Consider the following 18,728-nt stretch of genomic DNA (forward strand, 5'->3'; position numbering starts at 1 on the left):
ACAGAACATTGGATTGCTGACTTTTGCTCCAAACCCCATAAGTGTGCCCAACCTTCATCTTTCTGATTTCCCATCTCCTCAGCTCTGATAAACTGTAGGTAAGCTAAGTAACCTCTTAAATTCTGTAATAATTTTTAAAGCTTTTCTAATTTACTCAAAAAAGATGAAATAAATGATTTGCCTTAATCTTGAAGTTTTATGAGACAGTCTGAGTCACCATAAAATGGAAGGGAATTCTGCATACTGGAAACTCTTTCATCCAGAATGCTAATCTGGAAATTCTCCAAGCAGGTCACAAACTCATGTATAAGGTTCTGCATGGCTATGCCTATATTGATCTTGATGAGCACTCAATCCTAAATCCGTTTTTTCCTAGAAACCATTGTGTTTTTCATTGCTGGTAACTATAAAGTGGGATTTGATATGAAACTTGTGTTTGGTTTCATCAGGAGTTGAACTGTGGGGATGGCGTGGTGCTTGGCACACTCAGAGACTCCCATCTGTCTGAAATCAGTTCATCTTCTCTGAGTGTGGCCTCGTCAACATTATTGAGGAGCAATGACCATAACTAGAGAGTTCTTTGAGTTCTTCAGATAAATTCTGTATATTCTTTTCTTATCATAATTGTGTTGTTAACAAAAGGGAAAGAATATCCCTGCACACAAAAAATACATTTTTAGGAAGTAGAGCTATGGTTCAAAGTAGTAGAGTGCTAGCCTTGATCAAAAGAACTCAGGAACAGCACCCAGGTCTTGAAATCAAGCCTCTCAACTGACACACACACACACACACATACACACACACACAGTATTTTTAAATAAAAGTTATTTCCAAATATAGCAAGAGGTTATACTAATTTTGTTATAAAAGACATGCATTAATAATTGTTTCTTAAAGGGTACCTAAAATTGTTGATAGTCATATTCATAATTTTAAACTGGGAAATTTATTATAATTCAAAAAGCTTTTACCTTTTAGTTCTAGCCTCATCATAAAACTTAAGGGAATTTTTAGCCAGGCACTGGTGGCTCATGCCTGTAATCCTAGCTACTCAGGAGGCTGAGATCTGAGTGGCTCAAAGCCTGCACAGACAGGAAAGTCTGTGAGACTCTTTATGTCCAGTTAACCACCATAAAACCAGTAGTGGAGCTGTGGCTCAAAGTGATAGAGCACTAGCCTTGAGCAAAAGAGCACAGGGACAGTGCCCACGCCCTGAATTCAAACCCCACAACCACCAGAAAAAAAGTAGGGGGAGAACTTTTTTCCAAATAAATTATTTAAAGCATGTGCTGATGGTATTTAACACACACACACACACACACACACACACACACACACACACACACACACACACTTTAGCTGATATTCCTAAGCTATTGATATCATCCAAAATTATATTTAAGAAACTATATTGTTGTTAAAATTATGTTTCCCAATGGGCAACTAATACAGAGAAGCATGGAAATTAAAATGATCTTTTAGATTATAGAGGATTAAGGCATGACTTTACATTTCTGATAGTATTGATATGTGTGTACAATTCTATTTTAGAAAAAAGTATTTTATTGAATGTGATAGGGTGTCATTCTGTTTTCAAAACATTTTAGGAGCAAAGGGGCCTAATTCCCATTTAGGGTTCTGGTAAAAGCTGCATATTTGGAATCCAAAGATCTGGACTCATACCTTAAACTTCCTACTTTTATCCCCAGTGTGATGCTGAGAAAGCCAATTACCCTCTTTAAGGGCATACCCCATTAGAATTAACAGAAGCATGGGCCAGAGGCTCAACAATAGAATGCCTACCTGGGACAAGCGGGGGGGGGGGGGGGGGAGCTAAGTTCAAATCCCATTACTGAAAATTAACTGAAGCTGGTTTCCAGTACCATTTATATAACTTTAGGATTGCTTTTGAGATTAAATGCTTACTGAAATGTATTTGAAATGAACATAGTTGCCTGTATATGTGTACTTTCGTTTCTATAGGATATGTGGGATCACCATTTTTGACTCTTTAGTCTCAATTAACTAAGATATACGTGCATCTCACTTACATACTCTCTACGCTATCATTATCTAGGTTCCATCTAGTGTTAGCCCTAGTCTTCTCTGAGTAGAATGCTTATCTATCAGCTCAAAACTGAAGCATATGTTGGTCTATACTTTCCCAGATGCTTTTTGCTATAAGCGAATTACTTAGATTGGAAATGTGAAATTTTGGTGATTGTCTTTTATTTTTCTCTTTATCTTAGCCTTTTTGTTTCTTTCATAACTCTTATCCCTTCATTATGTTCATTCAGCATTCCTAAAGAGCCCTACTTTGTGGCCCACATCCTTTATTTCATATTTTGAGCAACACTGTCATATGGATGAAGCAAGAGCACATTATCATCACATTCATTCTAAAGTAAACCACTTTTATGACAAATTAGTTAAGATTCCTTCTAGAAGTGACCGCTACTTAGAACGTGTGTCAGGCACCTGTAGATATTCACAGGTTCCACACAGTCCTCATTCTCAAGGAGTAGCTAAGTCTTTCATTGCTGTCTCTAGTCACCCCTCTCTGAATAAGGAAATTCAGGCAAGTGACTTGAGACAACTTTTCTGTTGAAATAATAGCATGGACCATTACAAGTGAAGTCTCTACATTTTTACCCCCTTCCTCTGTCTTCCTTTCTCTATACTCTCTCCTTGTAACGCATTCCTAAGATAGTCATTGACCATCTGGTACATGTAGGTTCTGGTCCGCCTTACAGTTAAGAAAAATCATACGTCTCAGTTTCTGCTCTTGATGAGTTCATTGTTTGATGAGGGAGAGAGGCGTACAGACAACAGCTCCAGTAGGGGTCCAGAGAAGGATATGGGAGTGAATAGGCAAACCTGAGTGAGTGTTAGAGCAAGAAAACATCAACACCAGCCTTCTAAGGGGAGGAGGGGTTAGCCAGGAAAGGAGACGGTGGGCTGGAGTCTGGGGGCAAGAGGATACATGTGCCAATAAATGGGGCTGGACTGGCAAATGGGAGATACTACATAAGACAGATTAGCCTTACTTCATACCTTATTTTCAGTCACTAAAACAATGGAACCCCTGCAGGATATAGTTGAGAACACATTCTCTAGTGGCAGTGGACAGAGTAGAATAGAGGAAGCAACAAGGAAGAACTCAAGGCCTTTTTAAATAGAGCCTGTGTCCATGGGAGAGGGAAAGAATAACGTATAGAAAAAAAATCTTCAACTAGATAAGAATTGGTCATTATTTGAGTATAGGGGGATGGGTGAATAATAGTTGAAGATGACTCCTTAATTTCTGGGTTATGAAGCTAGAAATGAGGGCCACTCAACAAGAAGGGATGGAGGAGTCTTGGAATTAGTGGAGGAGATGACAGCAAATTAATCTTCATATGATTTAGTTTGACAAATCTATGGACCAAGTGGAGATATCCAATAGACAATTGACTATGTTAATCTAATAGAGGTCATAGAGGTCATAGGAAAGAGCTGGATTGGAAACAGTTATTTTGAAAAAGTCAATAGCTTTAGAAAAACTTCTGGCAGTGTATGAGATTACCAGGGTCACTGTGCAAACAAGAGATAATTAAGCAAAGATTCCTAGAATCACCCAAGAAAGAAAAATCCTTGAAGAAGATATTTGAATATGAAGCCAAGCCAGAGGCATGGCCCAGTGGTAGACAGCCTGACTAGCAATATGAGGCTGTGAGCTCAAACCACAGCACTATCAAACCAGAAGACGAAGCCCCAAAGTTGGACATGGTGATGCACGCCAGTAATCCTAGAACTTGGGAGATTAAAGCAAGATGGTAAGTTCAAGACCAACCTCAGCTACATAGAGATGCCAGTCTAGGCTACACAGTGAGACCCTATCTCATAAATTAAGAAGAAAAGAGAGGAAAGAAGGAAAAAGAGAAGAAAAAGAGGAGGAGGCCGGGTGCTGGTGGCTCACACCTGTAATCCTAGCTACTCAGGAGGCTGAGATCTGAGAATCACGGTTCAAAGCCAGCCCGGGCAGGAAAGTCTGTGAGACTCTTATCTCCAATAAACCACTAGAAAACCGGAAGTGGTGCTGTGGCTCAAGCGGTAGAGCGCTTTCCTTGAGCTGAAAAGTGCAAGGACAGTGCCCAAGCACAGAGTTCAAGCCCCACGACCGACCAAAAAAAAAGAGGACGAGGGAGGAGGAGGATGAGGACAAGGGAGGAGGAGGTAGAGGACATGAACTGGGAGAAGAGGGGGAGAAGCATCCCTGGAGTCAATAAATATAGCAGGAAATGGGGTCCATGTATCAATGGGAGGAGAAAGTCCTAACAAAGTGGAAATCACCAAGTCTCAAATGCCACAGGTGAGAGATAATAATGAAACTGAAATGTGTGTATTGGATCTCCCACAGGTGAGAGATCCTCGGTGATCTCAAATGAGCACTACTTCGGCAGGTGGTAGAAGATGAAGGAGGTGCCAACTTACAAAAGATTGAGGAATAAATGCTGGATGAATGTAGTCAGCTAATAACTTTTAAGCTTCAACCAAGTCATTTCTCGTAGTTCTAGAGGCTGAGAAGTACAAGATAAGTTGCTAACAAGGTAGTTAGCATTCTGCTTTCTCTCTTTGCTTCTAAGTGGTATGCTCCTATGACTTCTTATTTAACAAGAGGGTGGAGGATAACTCTGGTGGATCAAATAAGGATAATAATCCCATCAGACCATAGTCCCAGGCTCATAACTTAATTTACTAATTACTAACCTAATTACTTCACTAAGCATCATCACACTGGAAGCAGAAGTTGAGAGGGACACAACATTCAGCCCACAACAGTTAAGGAGAGGAATAAAGTGAATTTAATAGGAACTGAAGGATTTGTTTTAAGTTTTAAATCCACAGCAATAATTAAAAGGAAAGAGCTAATCATGAGAGAGAGATTGAAAATATAAGTGAAAAATGACTCTGGAGGATTATGGTTTGAGATCAGCCTGGAGAAAGTCAGTGAGCCTTCATCTCAACCAACAAGCTGTCATGGTGGCCTGTGCTGTTAGCCCAGCCGTGTGGGAAGGTGGTGGTGGAATCAGATCTGAGGCTGGCCCTGGGCAAAATCTGAGAGACCTTACCTAAAAATAATCAAAACATAGCAGGGCCAGGATGTGGTTGAAATGGTAGAGTGCTGCCTTCCTAGCAAGCACATGACCCTTAGTTCAAACCAAGAAAGCACTAAAAATAAAATTATAGAAATGCATAGTCGAGCATTACACAGTATGTGAGATGTCTTGGTTTGATCTGCAGCATTACAAGAAAAAAAAACAAAAGGAATAAAAAGTAGAGGTGGATGGAACTAAGTTTAATTTGAAATAAAGGTGAAAGCTAGAGGGGTCTGCTGGGAGTGAGCAAGGGGCTGGAATATCATTGTGAGCATGGAGAATGGATGGGGTAGAAGCAGTAAGGAAGGAAGCCCCACGTGGCTGAAGTGAGAGACTGGGATGTGGAAGACACTCTCTCTGTTGCTTGCTTCAAACATCTTTGCTGTTACCTCCTAACATGAAACCTGTCTGTGACCAGTTCTACTCATTTATGCCTCTAATGTACTTTTTAGACAAAGCATCTGGGCCATTCTTTTACAGTGGGTTCATGTGATCTTTAAATAAATGAAATTATGGGACACACAGAATTGCCTTTATTAGAATTCTTAAATTTTAGGAGTGTTGAATAATGTGAGATTATTCTGCTAATGTCTGTCTAGAATCCACTGCCCTTTTGTACATTTCAGAGGGAGAGAGAGAAAGAGTAAATGTTATTAATCATGGATGTTTTCTGGAAGTAACACATAGGGCAAAATTCTACTAAATGGGAAGTCCTAGAGTCACTGGTCAACTACTGATTATGGCGATGGTATTTTTTTCCACCCAAAATGTATACCCAGGGCACTGTTTTGGGAGAGATATATGTAGTGTCAACTCACCATTCGTATGGAATACAGAATGTGGCCATAGCAATGGGCTATGATTCCCACTGGCACCACCAGGCAGCCAATAAACAGGAAGAGCACAAAGGAGGAATCGTTGGCATCCTTGGCTTTCCAGTCCACGGTGCAGCCTAGTCCATGGATATCCAAGATGTACCTGTTCCAGCCCAGGAGTGGTGCTCCTGCCCAGGCTAGTGAGTAGAGCCAGATGTAGGTGATAGCTCTCCAGGCCCAGGTGAAATTGATCACCCTGGCATGGACCACACGGATATAACGTTCATAGGCCAGCACAGTGAGGGTGGTTATGGAAACAATCCCTGCAGGAAGAAAAAGTAAAAAAGCATAGCATGGTGCAGGGGAAAGACACATGTGCTCCACTGGAAATATCACACAGAGTCTGAGACCAATCCCATGTTCTAAACACCAAAAGATCCAGGAGGAATTATGCCCTTCTTCCTAAGTCACATAATTATAGACATATTTACCTGCTAAAGAAAAGAGAGTAGAAAACAGAATGGAGATAGTAAGATAAAAACAAAATCCCTAAGAGCAGACCTGCCTAATGATGCAGCCATTGCATTACTCAAAAAGGAATCACTAGAACAAGTATCTTCTTCCGTTTTGCCTTCTCTCAGCTGTGTGACAAAGTCAAAGTGGGTTCCACAAGCTCAGACTGGCCAGTTATGTGAATTTACACAGAGGGCTATGTGAGTCCATTCTAGCAAAGAACAGCATAGGAACTGCTCACATGTGAGGTCTGCTGACAAGGTGGGAAGGATGTTGTTCATGATACATTCTTCGCTTGCACATCTAATTTGCAACAAATCCACATTACGAGTATTTGTGGCTTCATTGTGAGGTATTCCCCCAACAAGTACCCATGGAGAACTGTAGTATGTGTCAGGCACTGTGGGAACACTGGAGGTCCAAATGATGACTGAGGCAGAGGATAGACGTCTGAAGGGAAGAGAGGGATGCAAATAACCTAAATCAATGATTTAGGCTTGGAAAATGGTACAACTGTGACACAGATTGTGAAATTACGGAGAAGCATTTGTGCACAAGGCAGGAGAAATGCATGGCTGGAAGAATGAAGAATGTGTGTAGTAAAGCACAAAAGTATAAACTGACATGAAAGCGTCTATGAATGATAAAAGGACTCAAAGATGCCTAAGTTCAAAAAAAAAAAGAGAAAAGAGAAAAGAGAGCAGAGGGGGCCACACTGAGTAAAGCTGCTAATTTCCAGATTAGGTCAATGTTTGTACCCCCAAGAAGATGATTGAGGATGGGTTGAAATGCTGTTTTATCATGGCATTCTCAGACCATGCTTTCTGTTTCTCATTTTTACTATGCTTGGATCTTGCATGACTTCTTCTCAGGCAAGAATGGAAGTAGATTAGGTGTACTGAATTTTCCATAACACCATTTGGACGGACATTCAATATTTTCATCAATATTTTTAATATTTTAGTTATCCTTTAGTAGGTTTTATCATCCTGAATTGAAACAAAGGGTTTTCAATTCAACATATAAGTTTATGAGTACAATGCTTCTTGATTAGTGTCATCTCTTTCATAATTCTCCCCCATTTGTCCTTGTTTTGTCCGTGTCTGCCTTTCTGTAGCCTGCTACTCCTGTTCACTGGTAACATTCCACAGTGAGACTTTGTCTTATTTGGGAAGGGGAAGAGTTTTTCTTGTATTGTGAGAGAAAGGTTATTCAGGAAAGAAGGGCCTTATGACTGGAAGCTGATCAGAGAGGAACACCAAAGGAAGTGGAGAACTGAGAGCTGGATTTTTGTAAAACTCCCTTTGCAAAGCAATTGGGGAGTATCTATGTGGCCCTGGTTGCTTTGAAACAGTACTCTATAAAAACACATTGCATGGTTTATCTTAGAGCTTGCCTAAATCTTGTTGTTTTGCTTACCCCTGCCTCATTACCAGCCACTCAGAGCTCACTTTGATTCCCTGTTCCCAGTGCCTGGAATGCTGACAGCTATCCTTTCTACAGCTGTGGAACACCTAATGACAGGAATGTGTTAAGTGTTACATGGAGCTGTGTCATGGACGTAGAGTATACAATGAAGGAATTATCTCTCTTTAGGTAAAAGTTTAAGAGACACAATATCAAGTTGACAAGGATGAAGACACTTCATGATCCAAAATATATAGAGAAAAAAGGTGTTAAAATGTTCATTCCATGCCTCTGTTTGAGTCAAATGGTTCTTAGTAATATAACTTAAACTATATATGAATTTATGACATCTGTCAACATATGTAATAATATACAGGATGCTAGATATTACTAGACAATAGGAAAAATGAGTTATAAACAGACAAAATGAGTAATTATGAAACAATGGAATAAATTCTGTAATACAGGAATGCAGTTGAAGCCATAATCCTGGATTAAATTCCAGTTTTCTCAAGGAAAATCAATTCTCTCTGAAGCTCAGTTTGATCACCAGGGAAATAGGGACAGTAGTGGCAAAACAAAATGCTCTCTAATTGGTGTATGTGTGCGTGTGCATTCAATGAAATTTTTCATAGTAAATAATATTGTGTAAAGGATCGTTATTATCATACAGTTGATGGGCTGAGAGCAAAACTGATTTAACTGCTGGCAGATAAAGTCGTGGGGGCTTAAATATATTATTCAATTGGGGATATGTGAAAATATTCAAAAACCAAAGTCGTTTTCCTACTTTGGCAACCATATGATCACATTGAATACCTTTATTTATTGTCCAGTTGTCTAAACTCTTAGATAAGCAAGTTTACATTCAATAGAATTAAACACTTATTCTAGTGCCTGGCCCATGACTCGGATCTGTTTCATTCCGGTTAGATTTTAAAAAAAAGTTTCTGTGATATGGTCCATTCCTCTAAGGAGCACACACTCACTGCAGAGAAGCAGGTAGGAAAAGCTTCCTTTAAGAATGGGAGAAGGGGGCTGAGAAGGTGGCTCAGTCGTAGAGTGCTTGTCTTGCATGCATGAGACCCTGGGTTCGATTCCTCAGCACCACATAAACAGAAAAGCCCGGAAGTGGCGCTGTAGCTCAAGTGGTAGAGCGCTAGCCTTGAGCTGAAGAGCTGAGGGACAGGGCCCAGGAGACAAAAAAAAAAAATATATTAAAAAAAAAAGAATGGGAGGAGGGGCCTGGAAAGGTGGCTCAGTGGTAGAGCGCTTGCCTTGCATGCTTGAGGCCCTAGGTTCGATTCCTCAGCACCACATAAACAGAAAAAAAAAAAGCCGGAAGTGGCACTGTGGCTCAAGTGATAGAGCACTAGCCTTGAGCTGAAGAGCTGAGGGACAGTGCCCAGGCCCAGAATTCAGGCCCCACGACCAGACACCCCCATCCCCCCCAAAAAAAAAAGAATGGGAGGAGGAACATCTAAGTCACAGACCTCTGGGAAGCAGGTAAAACCGGAGTATTTTAACCAGTCAGAAAATCAGTGAGTCAGTGAATTCACTGGGACTGTGAATTCTACTGGGGGGTTGAGGGGGGACAACTTAAGTAACACAGGAAACCTGACAGTGAGCATTACTCGGTTTCCTGCATATAATTCCAGTGGTAACTGCAGAAGGAGTTGCAATAAAGACGTGAAGGAGACTCCTTTCCATGCCAGCAAGGAGTTTGAATCCTCAGTCTCAGAGAAGCCATGAGATTATTTTTGTTCACTTCTATCACTGTGCAGTTCTAGAGAATTTAGTTTTATTTTACTTTTGCAGATTTTCCTTATAGCAAATTCCCTCTGGCTGCAATTAAGCCAAGATTCAATAATACATTCTAACACCTCAGTTCATGTTATGTCTTAACAGCTGTTAAAGTTTGATTGCATATATTTTTCTCATCATCTTCATAGATATGATAGGACAAGCTCACTGACTTCATTTGATTAACATGTGAGAAAAGGGGTTGAGATTTGTAACCAGTCTAAGGTCACATGATTAATTTTAAACATGTAAGGGAGAACCAGGCGCTGGTGGCTCACACCTGTAATCCTACCTACTCAGCAGGCTGAGATCTGAGGATTGCCCTGCAAAGCCAGCCTGGGCAGAAAAATCCCTGTGAGACTCTTATCTCTAATATATTACTCAAAAAAGCCAGAAGTGGTGCTGTGGCTCAAGTGGTAGAGTGCTAGCTTTGAGCACAAAGAGGCTCAGGAACAAGTCCCAGGCCCCAAGTTCAAGCCCTGGGAACATTTTTAAAAATTTAAGGGAGGGTTTGAGGGGAGCTTACTAGTATAGTGCTTGCCTAGCATGTGTTTGGTGCTGGGGTTCATCCCAACACCACATATATGCACAAAAACACACAAATTTTAAAATGCAAAAAATGAGAAGAGAAAACATAAGAGAATCTCAGAGGCAATTGCTTACATTTACAGTCAATTATTTTATAATTTACAAAACTCTTGAGCACACCCAGGGTATAAGCTGTGTAGCTTTTGGCAAGAAGAGTAATTCCCTTTTCAGTTACTTACATGCTACTGATTAAATGGAGAGGTCAATGGCATTTTCCTAGAATGAAAAGCTTGCTTCCTTAATCTGTCTCTATATCTGAGTCTCTGTCTCTATTTCTCTGTCATGTCTGTGTGTGTGTGTGATTAATCAGCTAAAAAAGATAAGACACCAAGGGCCATAAAAATGGAAAGAGGAGGGCTGGGTAGGTGGCTCAATGGTGGAGTACTTGCTTTGCATGCATGAGGTCCTGGGTTCGATTCCTCAGCATCACATAATCAGAAAAAGCTGGAAGTGGCACTGTGTCTCAAGTGGTAAAGCACTAGCCTGGAGCTGAAGAGCTCAGGGACAGCCCCGAGTTTAGGCCCACAACCACCACCACCAACAACAAAAAAATGGAAACAGGAGAATTTTGTCAGGATGGTTAAAGAAATGATTGCTATATAGCTTGGGCAAAATGATACTGGGATAACCTTTTGACCACTGCTATGTCCCACACTGTTGAATTGGCTTCATGTGGATTTAACTCTCATATCCATGTACCGCTAAAAGTCCTCTAGATCACAGAAGTCCTCTAGATCACAGAAGTGGTTCTCTTTCCCAACACAGAATGTGTCTCCAATGCCCACTTCTTAGTATTGCTAGATCAGAACTTGCCAGAAGGTTGTTCTGAAAAACCCTTCCACAGTACCTACCTCCACTAAAGGTCCTAAGTTTAGTGTGCTATTTAAGACTGACACTGCTTTGGTCCCTACCCAGTGTTCCAATTTCACACTAGCCCTGGCACAACATGATCCGGCCAAGTATGTCCTCCATACCTGCCTGCTTCTGCTGTGCATCCCGCAGGGACCTTTTCCCACAGAACAGCCTTCAGAGCACAGACACATCTGTGTGTGTGTGTGTGTGTGTGTGTGTGTGCGTGCGTGTGTGTGTGCGTGTGTGTGCGTAAAGCCTTCCCAGATTTTCCTAGTCAGACTAAATATAACTTCCCTGTGCATCCATTAACTTTATGCCTATTATCCTAGTCACCATTACAGCTGAATATGTGACTAATTGTACATAATGCCATCTCCAATAGATAAGGTATTCCCTATCATTTCTTTAATTCTGCTAAATTCACTGAGCCTTGTGCCTCATCTGAACATAGAAATATTGTTTGCCATCACAATGCTGTCTTAAGAAGAGATAATGTTTAAAACATTGGATAAATGAGAACTGTTCCTAGAACATTAAGTAGATACCCGTGTTTGTAGACTTTTGTCTGACACCTCTGAAGGCATGCACAGAGTGTGGGTTATGGCGGGATACAAAGTGCTTCTGCCATTTTCTATGTGTGATGCTGATCAGGTTTTCTTTGAAGTGTCGGCTTCCACATCTGTAGTGAGAGTACCTACCTAATTGGATTGCTGTAATAGAAATAGCCAGAAGTTATAGCAGTACTTGGCATATAATACATGTTCAGTGAGTGTTAGTTTTACAATTAGCATTCCTATATTCTCAAACTTTAGCACAGAAATTGGGACAGGATCTTGGGTTGTGTTGAACCTGTGGCCTCATACTGCAGTATACTTGAGATTCTTATCTGCACTAATCATACTGACTCATCCCAAAACATTTGGACATATTCCATAGTTAACGCACTACAAGATGCCATGTTGCTGTACTATCTTCCTGCTTGGTGAACCATCAATGACTGTGTGTAAATAAGTGAATTCAGTTGTAGATGGTTTCTTTAGTCTGTATTGGCAATTCTAAAATCCACAGGATGTTGTGATACATTCCTAACATATAATTTTACTGATACTGTCATGAATAACACTCTCAAAAAATCATGCTTTTTTAATCAATCATTTCTGGTAAAATCCCACTGGGCACTGATGGCTCATGCCTCTAATCTTAGCTACGTAGGATGTAGGGATCTGAGGATCATGATTTGAAGCCAGCCTGAAGAAAGGAAGTCTGTGAGACTCCTATCTCCAATTTATGAGCTGGAAGTGGAGTGTGACTCAAGTGGTAGAGTATTAGCCTTGAGAAAAAAAAAAAAAAAAAAGCTCAAGGACAGAGTCCAGACCCTGAATTCAATCCCCAGGGAAGGAGAAAGCATCAGAAGAGGATAATCTGACAAAAGTATAATATATGCATATATGAAACACACAGAGAATGTCTCTGAACAACACACACAAAGAATGATAAGGATGTAATACAGAGCTTGTTTGGGAGGAGTACTAGTAAGAATGGGGAGAATAAGTGAATGGGTGAGGGAGAATGAGAATGAAGTATTTTATATGCACATATAAAAATAGAATACTGAAACCTGTTAAAATTATAAGACCAAGTACTGAACAATATCCAGGAGAGTGAGCTGCTTGATTTGTGCAGCAAAGTTTAGTTGTGCATCTGCATTTTTTCCTAATAACAGTGACCTGGTAAACAGTTTTTTTAGTTCCTTTTTAGTTTTATTAAGAAAATAAGTCACAAAAGGGGATGCTGGTTTACATTTTTGTCCTAAAACACACTGAAAAACTGCTTTATTGGAACACATTAAATTTGTTTCAAAAGTTAAAAAAATATTTTAAGCTGGGGGGTAGTGATGGAGGTGTGAGTTGGATCAAGGCATGCATGTATAAAAATTTCACAATGATTGTTATGCTTATTCTGTATTCTTTAATTCTCTATTTTTTGGAGATTACAACATTATAAACCTCCAGAAGCTTTGAAGCCACTATTGTCTGGTGATGGAAGAGATGGAGAGTGGGGACTTACAGAGTAGTGCAAAGTAGACTGAATTCCTGCCACAATAACCCTGTTTGAAGAACAAGTTAGTTACTTGAGGAAAAAATAGAAGTGGGGAACAGAAACATGAAAAAAAAGCAGAGTCCTTATAAAGTATTCAAACATTCATTTCCTCTTTTAGTCTCTTTACGTTGGCACTATTGACACTTGAAGCTAGGTAACACCCGCTGTGAGGGCTGTGTTGTGTACTCTACGATAGTGAACAGACCCTTCCAGGACTCACTACATGCTGTGGTGCAGTCTTACCTATTTTTGACAACCAAGAATGGCTCCAGCCATTGTCCAATGGGTGGAACACATTCTATTCTGAGAACAATGGCAAAATGGGAGAAATTAGTAATATTATTGATGGTACATGTGAGAAATTATTTAATGTGCACTATTTGCGAGTAATCTTATTGATTCATTCTCGGTCATCCTTAAACAAGACATCCATAATTACAATCCCTAGTTGCCTGAAAACAAGATCCCAGGCTCTTCATCAGAACAGTCTATAAAATTTCTCATTAGACTGGGTAGTAAGCTTTGAATTGTTCCAAAATCTTTTAACTACAAACTTATAGTGTTAAAATGCAATACTAGGTTAGCATACTTGTTTCTTAGCATAAAAGATAGATAAACCAATCTAACAAAAAGAACCATCATGGAAGCTTCTCTACTAAGTCTCCAAATATTTCTATTTCCTTAAAATCTACAATGCCTAAAAGACTATCTCCTCCTGAATTATAAAGGCACTATTGACCTGTCAGCCCCAAACCTCTGAATCTAACTTCATCACTATTTCCTCTTATGTGTACGCCTTTTATTAAGTAGTTGCTCTGAGTGTAATATGGATAAAATATGTTTAACCATAAGCAATTGCCAAAATCATAGGACAACAGCAGGAAGTAAAAAATACATAAAATATATTGACAACACAAAGATTTCAGATGTGAGCTTAAATGAGCAACTCCTCTTTTAACCTTAGTTTTCTTTACAGATTTTAATTCAGTTTTAATTTACAGGAGGAAAACACTTCTTAAAATTCTTGAAGCCAACATTTAAAAATTATTGATTTATGCATTATTCACTCTTATGTGAAATAACTGTTTAGAGATGGGAGAAAAATGCAATAGTAGCATTTCTAATCAGTGGATCTAAATACTAATCAGGAGTCAGTCAAGACAAGCTAATTATTTCAGGTCTGGTCTGTAAAATGGGTATATTTACTAGCTCTTTCTTACCTTACATAGGTGTCCTGAGGACCAGATTATATAGTTGTCAGAAGAAAACATTCTATGTATGCTGTAGCAGAACTGATGTCACAATGTGCATGTCATAGTCAAAGTCAGTTCAACCGTTCACTGCACTGTTCAGACATTATAGAAAACTGGAGCTGCCATGCCCTCTGCTGTTGAAATGTGAATACATCCCGTATTTGATTAAATGGAAAGAATTCAAATAATGCCTCTTTATAATAAAGGTTAACTCCTCAGAAATCCTCAGAAGCAGCTACTTCAAGGCTAACAGGAACTTGACTTCCCCTGGATCCAAAAAGAGGAAGGTAAATAAACACAGTTCTAAACAGATAGTTTCTTGGAATTGAAATTTTATGTTCTCTCATTTAGTTTTCTTTATACTTCTTAAGTGATCAATGCTTTGGGATTTTTAGACCCAATCTCTCCTCTCTCTTCTTGGGCCTTTTCTGAATGTTGCCTGAAATAGATTTTAGGAAGTGTTAACCAACTCAGTTTTTTAACCCTTTAAGCAGCTATGTTATAAAAGGTTTGGGCACCTACAAAAGAAATATCACAAGTTACAAGGTATCATAAGCCAGAGATTGCTCATTAAGGATAGTATTGATAGTTACAATTAAAATGATAGGTAGCTCCTAAGGTTAAAAAAAAATCCCTTACCTTAAAGTAAGCATTTCAACCGACTCAGGAGATTCAGAGAACTTGTTCTAGTCATTTTTCTATTTGTAATCTCGATACTTTGTGTGTGTGCATGTGCGCCTGCATGAGTGCAAGTAGTGAGGCTTGAACTCCTTGAGCTCTTGCTTGGCTATTTCATTCAAGGCTGGCATGTTTACCATTTGAGTCACACCTCCACATCCAACTTTTCCCCCCCAGTTAATTGGAGCTAAGAGCCTCATAGGCTTTTCTGCCCAGGATGGCTTCAAAATGATTTTCACATCTTAGCCTCTTAAGTAGCCAGAATTACAGGCATGAGCCACCAGTGCACAATGCGTTTTCTAATCTCTTGTTTAATGCCAGTTCATAATCAACTGCTGTCTGTTGAATTAAGTTGCCTTGACTTGAATCTCTCAGGTTGACTGGAAGAAGGGGCCTGCCTGCATCCTCAGATTCAAGTTCTGCCCAGGGCAGGGCTTAGCACCTGTGAGTCCTACTTTCAATGACCTGGGCCTCAAGATTCCCTGTAATGTGGCTGCTGAACGACTTTGGATTTGAGGCCATGCTTCAGCTCGTATAGGATGTCTTCATGCTGACATCTGGAATCCTTTACTACAGTTACTGCTATTATTCCTTAATGTTGGGCAATGAGAAAAGACAAGCCTATCTAGACCTACAATTTCTTCCTACCAAACTGGTATAAACTTTCTACTACACATTTTTAGAAATTTTCTTTGTGACTTTTTAACTTTTAGAATTTTATTGATAGTACAAGTTTCCAAAATACCAGTAATTTTCTCATCATTTCAGTAGACCATTTTGTCAATTAATCTTTTATTTTTATTGTAAATTCCTTCAATATTTTACCAAAAAAAGAACTCATTAGGTTAAAGTGTAATCACATGTCTTCTGATGCCTTTAATATAGAGACCTAATGTGTTATAGAAAAAAATCAGGAAACGATAAGTTGTGCTGTAATTAACATTTTTTTATTCTTAAACATTTTTGCATCCAGCTATATATATTAATATCATTTAGTAGCTATATGACAGTATATGATAGCAAGAGCAACACACCAAAATGTATGCATTTCTCCACCAATATTTAAAAAATGCATAGGGATATTGCTAGAAACATCTGTGCACAAGTAGCATTTTTCTTTTAAATATGTTTTTGAGCATGTCCTATTTGAGTATGTATGTCCAAAGACCAGTTATAGAGCTCATGATAGTTTTCTAAATAGTTCTTTAAAGTGACTGCTAATGTACAATGCTAATCCTATAAGCCACATGCAGATTTAACTTTTTGCCCAATAGCATGAACTAGATAGATCAGTTATTTAAACTTATACGTTAATATTAATTGAATCATTATTTGTATGTTCTCATTGTCACCTAACCCTTCATAAATCTGCTTACTAAAGAGTATAAAACCTTCAGGATTCTTAAGTGCTATGTAATGCAATTTTTCCCCCATTTTCTCTAATGTAGGGTCTAGCTCTCATTTCCCTTTTAGTTGATCTACCCTGTCAGTATTTTTCATCTGCAGAGCTCACTTTCATTGCTATGAAGTTCCTTATGAGGATATAAGCAGTAGTCTTACTTTCACACTTAATATTTGGTGTATCCAGAAGAAACCACATTATCGTATTTCCACAAGGATCTACCTAAGATTTTTTTGTTTTGCTTTTTGGTTTGGTTGTAGAGCTTGAACTCAGGGCACTGTCCCTGAGCTTTTTCACTCTAGGACAAAGTTCTACCACTTTGAGCCACAGCACCTTCTAGTTTTCTAGTGATTCACTGGAGATTCACAGCCTGCTGGGCTGGCTTTGAACCACAATCTCAGTTATTAGCCTCTGGGTAGCTAGAATTACAGGCATGAACCACCAGCACCCAGCTACCTAGTTTGTTGTTGTTGTTGTTTCATTTTTGATGTTAGTCCTAGAGCTTGGACTCAAGAGCCCGTGCTCGAGTACAGCCCGTGCTGTACCTGAACAATTTTGCTCAAGACTAATGCTCTACCACTTGAGCCACAGCTCCACTTTGAAGATAGTCTCACAGGCTTTCCTGCCTAGACTGGCTTTAAATTGTGATCCTCAGATACCAGCCTCCTGAGTAGTTAGGATTACAGAAGTGAGCCACTAGCACCTAGCAAGCTATTTCTTTCTAATAGTTATTTACCACTTCTTTCCAAATGGCTTATTGGTCTACAACTGACTACTCAGCTGCACAGAACTTAGAAAGATTGCTTAATAGCATGCTTTAAGGACTTGAAAGAGCAAAGTTCCTACCTTCCTCTTAAACTAAAAAAATGTCTGTGCCTGTTTACTTTCCTAGATTATGCCAATTCTCTATTGTTACATGAAACATCCAACTGGAATTATAAACGGCATTGTATCAATGGTATTGCATACTGTCACAATACAGTTCTTTGTGTTTCATATACTTATCTAATCTTAACCCTCACAATAATTCTGGTACATATTACTTACGTTATAGATGGCAAAATGGTAGGCAGGATTGTCAAAGTATGAGTGACCCAAGGTGTCCCCGTTCACTGCCTTCCATTGTCTCTCATAGGAACTGCTCGCATTTTTAAATGTCCCTTACTTGTTATAACTTGTCTCAATCTCCAGTTTGTTATTCTGTTCTGATTTCCAGTAACAGATCAGTTTTCTTAGTTTTGAAAAACAAGAAAATTTGGCCTACTCTACACTACTGATTTCCATTACATTTGGCTATAAAATCTTTTTTGTATTGCTTGTTTACGTTATACAGGGCAGGGAATTTCATTGTTTCATGTCTAAGCACATTAGTGCTATATTCCAGGCAATTTCATTTCCACCATCATCACACTCCTTGTACCTTTCAAGAAAAAGTGTTACCAGCATGCTTCCTTGTTCTGTTTTCATAATTGTGACTAGTCTATTTTGCTAGTACTCAATCTTTTTTACTCTCCTCTCAGGTACACACCTCCCATTAGTCCCCACCTGCCCACAGAACCTATTTCTGTTCCCTCTAATCCTCTACTGATCATCAGCTTTTGATGAGTTTCTCTGTATTGCCCTCATATACACGTGAGATGTATTAGTTATTCATCCTCCTTTTTCCAGTCTCTGCACTCTACCTAGTAATTATCGATATGGATATTTATACTTATGTATATGCCTATGAGTATGAATGTCTTTTAGGTCTAGCTTCCACATACAAGTGAAAGCACCTATTTTGTTTTTGAAGCTTGGCTTGTCTCAGTAAGATGTCCTCAAGATGTTTTCCCAAATCTGATTATTTCATTTTCTTGTTGTTTATTTAACATTCTATAACTTATTTATCCATTCATCTGTTCTTGTGAGCTCTACCTCTAGGTTGATTCCATCATTTGGCTATTAATGACTGTATTATCTTTTGCAATTTCTCTATTTACCTCTTTCTCAATTTATGATGCGTAATCTGTGATAATGAAAAACTTTTTAGTAGGTTTGAATTACCTTTACCATCCCTCCCCCCTTCTCATTCCTTTATTGTGGTATTGGGAATTGAACCCATGGATTTCCAGGCATAGCACTCTACCACTTGAGTTATGCCCCCAGGACCTCTACCCCCACCCCCATTTATTTTGGTTTT

General features: G+C 39.2%; 1 protein-coding gene across 1 annotated transcript in view; it reads right to left on the bottom strand.

Annotated features, from left to right (window-relative positions):
* The window catches only part of Opn3 (opsin 3), a 31,075-nt gene that overhangs the window by 3,495 nt on the left and 8,852 nt on the right, over positions 1-18,728 (bottom strand). Inside the window, exon 2 of the mRNA XM_013021790.1 lies at positions 5,957-6,276. Coding sequence (XP_012877244.1) covers positions 5,957-6,276 — 320 coding nt within the window. The remainder of the gene's footprint in view (positions 1-5,956; positions 6,277-18,728) is intronic.

Source organism: Dipodomys ordii, unplaced genomic scaffold, assembly GCF_000151885.1.
Source record: "Dipodomys ordii isolate 6190 unplaced genomic scaffold, Dord_2.0 Scaffold57, whole genome shotgun sequence".
NCBI lineage: Eukaryota > Metazoa > Chordata > Mammalia > Rodentia > Heteromyidae > Dipodomys > Dipodomys ordii.